General features: G+C 46.5%; 1 protein-coding gene and 1 long non-coding RNA gene across 2 annotated transcripts; one reads left to right on the top strand and one right to left on the bottom strand.

Annotated features, from left to right (window-relative positions):
• Positions 1–1635: 1635 nt before the first annotated feature.
• LOC136501807 (aspartic proteinase nepenthesin-1-like) lies at positions 1636–3313 on the top strand. The gene has a single exon (XM_066497342.1). The coding sequence runs from the start codon at positions 1683–1685 to the stop codon at positions 3069–3071; it is 1389 nt and encodes a 462-aa protein (XP_066353439.1). The 5' UTR covers positions 1636–1682; the 3' UTR covers positions 3072–3313.
• Positions 3314–4456: 1143 nt separating this feature from the next.
• On the bottom strand, positions 4457–6766 carry LOC136501194 (uncharacterized). The gene is made up of 3 exons (XR_010770199.1): positions 5699–6766; positions 5174–5265; positions 4457–5077 (listed from the first exon to the last, which is right to left on the bottom strand). It is a non-coding gene; the product is annotated as an uncharacterized lncRNA (long non-coding RNA).
• Positions 6767–8091: the final 1325 nt, after the last annotated feature.

Below are 8091 nucleotides of genomic sequence, written 5' to 3'. Positions count from 1 at the left end.
GACACGGTGATTCACAGAAATTGCTACTTCTTTAATATGTGCTTCTAACTCCGTAGGGATGTTAGGAATTGGAAGCTCCTCAACCGCAGCACCCTCATCTGCTTCCTTGAAACCCATGTCCTCATAGATTTGGTCCTCATTCACCAAAACATTAGCTTCACCGTAACAGTCAGACTCAAGCAATATAGTTAATGTGCTCCAATCAATAGCATGTTCATCAGCTCTGGCTTCTCTAGAAATGCTGCAGGTGTAACCTGAACCTTCTATATGTTTTGCATTAACGACCCCTAAAGTGACAACAGTAGAAGACTCAAAGTGGCTAGAATTGCTAGCTATTGTAACCTTTTTATACCCATCTTTCTCAACAACATCACAACCATGCATTTCCTTCTCACCCAACCTAAACAGAATCGTCTCCTCAAATTGCTCACTACTAGTAACCTTCCACTCTGTTGCACTATCTCTGCCAACACCCCAAAGTAGAAGTTGTTGGCTGGACCCCCATATGATCTTGCTAGCCATATCATCTAGGAACGTAGAAAGTGTGTACACATTATAACTGTCAAACCACAGGTCATGTTCTTGAACTTCTATGTCAAGTACTCCATAGCCATTAAACAATATGTAGCAACACTGAAATGGATTCTAAAAACATTGCGAGGATCAATCCTGACAAAATCATACACATAAAAAACTAGGGGGAGTTAGGACCAAACCAACTCCACTGTCTACATCACATTCATCGTCAGAAATGAAATAAATACAGGGCAAAAACATAGATACATACATCACATTCATACCACGGGAGACAAGGAGACAACACCATATTGTTACTATAGGTTTGGCCTCCATCCAACGTCTTGCAACATAACATGCATGATTGCGAATCCGGAACCCTAACTGCCATCAACATGCCACAAAACCCTAACCGCACATATCACAATAACCACATATGCCGCGCCTTGGGACAAGAGGGCTCTAGGATCTAACCTTGGAGGCCGCCGTGCTATGCTGTGACTTGCCACCGCCATCTCCGTGCTCCGACTTGACATGGCCGCCTCCCCCCAATCCTCATCTAGCTTGTGCCGCCATTGGGAATGAAAGAGTGAGAGCGAGAGTGGGCAAACGGGGGTAGACAGACGCACGTTAAGTCGGAGACGGCAGGGGCAAAAGGGTCTTTATTTGCGCGTGCCTGCGTGTTCAGTTGGTGAGGTGAATTGGTGTGCCACGTCACTGAAAATGACAAAAAAGTAGGGTAGCTACTGTTTTTAGTTACAATTCTGTATTTGTCCCTCTAAAAAGCTGGAAATCGAATTGGTGGCCTTTCGTATGAGTGCCAAATAGTTAAATATCCTTGGCAACCACTATTAACGGAAAGATGACAAGTGGTTGGTCCGCGTGGATCTGCGCTATTAATCCAAAAATGGATGCTATACCTATATCTCATTAGGCACAAATTAGAGCTTAATTAGAGTGAAGCGCCAGAGAATTCTGTGACCACAGAGATTATGTAGGACTAGCTAGCCACTTATTGACGAGGCTTTATTGTGTGGCTACAATCGTACTTGCCCACTTTAATGAAACACACAATTACTTTACACTCCAGTATATATATATATGAATTGGTACAGAAACCAACCAACCAACCGTGAAATTCTGAGCATCGATCGAGAGTGTCCCCAATGCAAGGCATGGCACACCATCGTCTTCACCACCGGCTCCAACTCGTGTGCCTCGTCGCCGTCGTGTTGACGGCCGCCCCAGCTGCCCATGCGATCTTCCATTTCGACTTCCGTTTGGACACCGACAGCCCGTTCTTCGGCCGCTCCGCCCGGGCTTCCAGGTACGACACTTGGCGCCGCGCCGCCCTCGAGAGCAACGCCCGGCAGGCGAGGAGGCTCGCCAAGGCCCTCGGCAAGCTGAGCGGGGCCGCCGCCCCCACCCCCGCCCCTGCCACCACCGACATCGCGGCGGCCGACGTGACCATTTCCCCGTACACCCACCAGGGCCACTGCCTGACCGTGGGCGTGGGCACGCCGCCGCAGCCCAGCAAGGTGATCCTGGACCTGGGCAGCGACCTCCTCTGGACGCAGTGCAGCCTGGTTGGCCCCACCGCGAAGCAGCTGGAGCCCGTGTTCGACGCCGCCAGGTCGTCCTCCTTCTCCGTCCTGCCCTGCAACAGCAAGCCGTGCGAGGAGGGCACGTTCACCAACAAGACCTGCACCGACCGCAAGTGCGCGTACGAGAACTACTACGGCATCATGACGGCCACCGGCGTGCTCGCGACCGAGACCTTCACCTTCGGGACGCACCACAACGTCTCCGCCAACCTCACCTTCGGCTGCGGCAAGCTCGCCAACGGCACCATAGCCGAAGCGTCCGGCATCCTGGGCCTGTCTCCGGGCCCGCTGTCCATGCTGAAGCAGCTGGCCATCACCAAGTTCTCCTACTGCCTCACCCCCTTCGCCGACCGCAAGACCAGCCCGGTGATGTTCGGCGCCATGGCCGACCTAGGCAAGTACAGGACCACGGGGAAGGTGCAGACGATCCCGCTGCTGAAGAACCCCGTGGAGGACATCTACTACTACGTGCCCATGGTGGGGATCTCGCTCGGGAGCAAGCGGCTGGACGTGCCGGAGGACGCCCTTGCGATAAAGCCCGACGGCACCGGCGGCACGGTCCTCGACTCGGCGACCACGCTGGCGTACCTCGTGGAGCCGGCGTTCAAGGAGCTGAAGAAGGCCGTGATGGAAGGCATCAAGCTGCCGGTGGCGAACCGGAGCGTCGACGACTACCCGGTGTGCTTCGAGCTGCCGCGTGGCACGTCCATGGAAAAGGTGCAGGCGCCGCCGCTGGTGCTGCACTTCGACGGCGACGCGGAGATGTCGCTCCCGCGGGACAGCTACTTCCAGGAGCCGAGCCCCGGGATGATGTGCCTGGCGGCGATGCAGGCGCCGTTTGAAGGCGCCCCCAATGTCATCGGCAACGTCCAGCAGCAGAACATGCATGTGCTCTACGACGTGGGCAACCGCAAGTTCTCCTATGCGCCCACCAAATGTGACAGCATCTGACCTGCTACTTATGCTTTGCAACTAGTACTATACAAAGATAATTTAATTTGTTTTTTTTTTTGTATCTTCAAAATTCATAGGCCAAGATCATTTCTATATATAGGCATTACTAATCGTCTCGTCAAGAAACCTTTTTGTAGGGTAGACATGCTTGCATTCTGTAATAGTCAATGGATAAAAACAATAATGAGGCCTGTTATTACCAAGAAAAAGTGAACAAATAGAGATGAAGAGAGAAGAAATCATGAATAATTTCATACTTCCTCCAAGCTCTGGGTGTCATAAGACATTACTGATGATCAAACGTTTCAATAAAGCTTTGACTGCTCACAGTTCATAACCTAGAGCATTGTCTATTTCTTTTTACCGGAGGAATATTTTAGAAAACTAGCCAATACCCCGCGCGTTGCCTAAGTGATTGGTTGAATACATTATTTTGTTCTACATATTTGCTGTTTATGACACTATTAAAACATATATGAAGACTTTTAGGTTAACTGCCTATTATAAGTGCATAAGGAAGAAAGGCTACACCTCAAATAGGTGCTAAAAAAGAACCGATGGCAATGTAACATCATCAACCTTAGAGAAAGGCCGAAACTATGAAGTGGCAAATTTGGACAATTCCATATGAGGATTCGAGCAAAGTATTCCTTTATGGTGAGCTTCCACATAAGCGTCAGGGATTCATTATAAATATTTGCACTATGGAGGGAATGTATGACAGAACCATTGATGCAAAATTACATATGCTGAACTGCAATGCGAAGGTAATATCATATGAATTGTTTGGTTGAAACAGCATGTTATATGCACGACTCGTCCAAGTATGAATAAAAAGCTAGTCAATCGAATCGAAGAGCAGGAGGGGTCCGCCATACCACAGCAACAAATCTCAGTTATGCCATGTCAGAAGAGACAGGAACTGCAATGCAAAACCGATACACATACACCTTGTTAAGCCTTTACAGAGCGTGAAGAGCACAAATTTGATGACACTATCCAGTCTTGAGAGGTAGGCAAACTAAGTCCTATACATCGTGCTAAACTGCTAATCACCTGACAATTGAGACGGTAGGCATGCTTAAATTAAACCACGATGTATAGGCCATCATATCACTGGTCATTGTCAGGTGATTAGCACAAAAATGCTGAAGACTAAAAAATGATTACAAATGCAGATTTGTGGGAAGGAGATCAGCAGACATAAATTTACAAAGACATTGCTGCAGCCCCGGGTCCTGTATTTTTCTGTTTACTTTATCTGGACTCAATTTTTTTAGACAGCTAAGCAGAATGGGTTGACGTAAAATGTAGATTCAAGCAATCAACAGCTATACAACAGCTTTAATAGAGCCAGTGTAAAAAAAAACTAACTGAAGAACTACTGTTTTAGATGGTAACAAAATAAGGGATACAATTGCAATAATCTTTGAGTCAGTTTTGCTCAGGACAAACTGTGATAATTTAACCAAAATCTAATAACAATCACAACCTCTGTGCAGGTGGTAGTTCTAGCTTGCACAGCCATACTACAGTGCTTTAATTTAGGCTCAAAACATCCGCCACAGCAGCCGCGGCAACACTGCCTGCCTGCAGTATCTCATCTTTCTCTAAATGTTATTGACCAAAATGTCAAAGTTATCGAGGACGAAGTAGCACTCACCCTCAGGTAACTGCTTGTCCAGCGCCTTGTCCAGCCTGGAGCCTATTGCACCCATTTGCACCCCCACCCATCATCGTGTACTGGCGGAGCATTGTGGAGGCGAACCTGGGCTCTTGGCCCTCCCTTGGTTGCATGTTTTGTCACGGCATATAGTACTGCTGTCATCCAATTACTATGTAACAACTGCTCTATCATGCTGTGAAGCTATGCATGAAAAGTAAAAAGCCTAGGCTGTAGGAAACAAATAAAAAATCACAGAAAAGCCTATTACATCATATTGCTGCTAGCTGCTATAGTTGTCATTGAAAATCGGTGTACCTTTAATATGCGAACTGTGTTCCTGTGTACATAAATGGACTGCTAAATCATTGCAAGGACAGTTACAGGGGAAACAATGATATATGAAGCGAACCACAGAACTGGAATGGTTGCTGACCTGCAACCTAAAGTGAGTTGGCAACCATTTGATGATGATGTCCCATGGAGTGGAGGCCACGGAGGCATGCTCCATTTTTTTTTTTTTGCAAACTACAGGAAGGTAGAAGAGTAAATATACCAGCAACATCCAAGTAAAATGTCATGTATTTAGATCCAAGAGCTAGGAGTCACATTGCCATAAAGTAGGAATCTGGGCGTGCAACATCTATTCATAACAAAAAAGGCAATCTTTCATACAAAAAGATAACTATATTTTTTTCGGTAGAAGCAGCGCTCTGCAGTAGACAATGTAGTATTCCCATAGCCCAAGGTAGAACACTGAAATATCGATAGCTAAGCAAAGGGGTAGCATAACATGACGAAATGCACATGATAAGTCAATTTCAGATTGTCTAGAATCTAGAAACTGGACTGTAAGCTCAGCTGGAGCGAGAATATTACATTTGATTGAAATAACAGGCCTCCATTAATGGTTTACAGCATACGTTGCCAATTTAAAATATGTTGGCTACATGAAACTTACATTTATGACAGTAGCACTGCTGGAAGTATAACCATTATCAAATTTGACGAGCAATCTGTAATGGGGAGGGTGTTATCTCAACAATTAGTAAATCATATAAATATGTGTGTAGTAGAAAGGAGGAGGACAGATTATCAATCATGACCTACGACAATAAGAAAATATAAAAGCAAAGTTAGTATATAAAAATTATAATGAAATCTATCAGTTATCCAACGATGGTTGTAGCTGTGATTTTCCAAGTCCTCAGTATATTTATAAGTATTTTTTAGGTCATATAGGAGTCATTATGATCATTAATTTTACAGATATGAGACCAAACAAAAGAAATTATATAGCAAAAAATTATGTAGCATAATAAGAAATGTAAAGTAACATGCCACCAAGGAGATAAACTGCTCTGAAAATCAGAGTATATTCAGGCTGATAGAACATTCAGGTGCATTATTTATGACAACATAACTGATGAGCACGTGGATTTTGGAATCATACATATTGAATCAAATAGAAAAAATAGAGGTTGCAGTACACTACAGAATGGCATGAAACAGGTAAAGAAAAAAAGATATTCCAAATCGTAACACTCCAAACGTGCATTTCATCGAACACCATGAGGGCATCCATCATCGCTGCATCCTGTAGTAGATGTACTCCGCAATGATGAACTGAAGGGGTTGCTGGAGAGTGGAGACCAGAGGAGCTGACCTCTGATGCAGGGGCCAAGGCCAAACCTAGGCCTGGGCCGCCGAGGCGCCGGGGAGCGGTCACATAGGCCGACGCGAACGGCAACGGCTGTGCTATAGGGCTGGCGCGCGGCGTCGGGGTTCGGCGGCGCAGGCTGCGTCGCCGCGGCTGGGGGAGGAGAGGTAGGGCGGGCGGCCACGCCGGTACGCCGCACGACCTAGGCCCGACAGTACGGCGAGCAGAGGCAGGGCGACCAAGCACGGCGTGAGGGAGAGGCTGAGAGGGCGCTGGAGGCAGAGGAAGGCGCGAGGGAGAGGGCGGAGGAGAGCGGAGGGGCGTCTGCCTCACGCGCGGCGCTTGCAGGAGCAGCAGCGGCGTCGTAGAAGCGCGGGGGCTAGAGCCTGCAGGGCTGGGAAGAGCGTGGAGGTTTCCCGAGCTTCTGATCTGGTGCCGTTGATGTGGAATCGGATGGACAGGGCTAACCGATGACGTGGCTCGCTGTGTGCACAGAGAATGCCAGAATGGTATACACAAATAAGGGTAAGGGTAGATAACCTGTGGTAGCAAATTTGAAGGTACATGATATGCGGAAAATATTTTTGCAGACATGTAAATTTTTGAAACAAATATTATGCGCCATACATTGTTTCGCTCTTAACGTATCATACAAATACAAATAGCAATTGTAGTTTGCAGATTAATATTACATAAGTGATGACTGATGAGGAGTATCACAAGGTGACTTTTAGAAGTGTGGGACTTTTATAAGTGTGCACAAGCTACGCTTACAGATTCAAGCGGATGGAAGTGACGTGATCAGGCAAGATATATAACCGCTGCATGGAGCGTTGGTGCTGTTGTAGAGAGTTACCCTTGCTACAAGGGATGCACTCGTTCTCTCCATAGCCCTCCTCAACCTGGCCGACTTTTTGTTTTTTAACCTTTTTTCTAGAAAAATTTACATTTACACTCTTGGACGACCTTATTCCAAATATAGACCCCAGTGGTTGGCGCCATATGACCTTGACACTGAGGTAGCCTTGACCCCAGGGGTCCATATTGATTAGTGAACATTACTTCCGATAATTAGTATGGCATTTTAAGCCCATGTAATACGCAGGAAAAAAAGGTTTCTAAATGCAAATCTTATTATCGACCGGATGTTAACTGAAGCGCCAAAGGCTGCTCAAGAACTGGCGATCACACATGCGCACGCAAGTATGTTAGCTCACCTCATCTTGCTGGCTTCCCAAGGCCAACCCTGATCCTAGCCGCTACAGGCTAGAGGCTAGAGCAAACAGGTTCACTACACATCCTAGTAGCACAAGCTCATATGTGCATGCCTGGCGCCCATCTATGCTTTCAGTTGTTCTGCAACGTTTCCTATGGATGCACAACCAACAGGACTCCCAGTTCCTGTCATGACTAGCTAGCTGTTTATCACTTGCTAATTCTTGGGAGATGGTATATCCAAAAATTGCATTGCATATCTTGTGTTTTCAAGAATTATTAAATGATCACCAAGATCTTGTACCTTTTGTGTTCCACTAATTCATTGAGACGAAGGACGACAGCAAGGATGACGACACTGCCAAAATCGTTGTCATGACTCACATTGAAAGCTAGTAGAATAAAACTTTTGATTTTCCTTCCATTATTTGGTCACCCAATGTCACACTGAGTAAACAGGCAAACATGAATCTGGATGC

Source organism: Miscanthus floridulus, chromosome 13, assembly GCF_019320115.1.
Source record: "Miscanthus floridulus cultivar M001 chromosome 13, ASM1932011v1, whole genome shotgun sequence".
In the NCBI taxonomy this organism is placed as follows: Eukaryota; Viridiplantae; Streptophyta; class Magnoliopsida; order Poales; family Poaceae; genus Miscanthus; species Miscanthus floridulus.
This window is presented reverse-complemented; position numbering and strand designations above follow the sequence as displayed.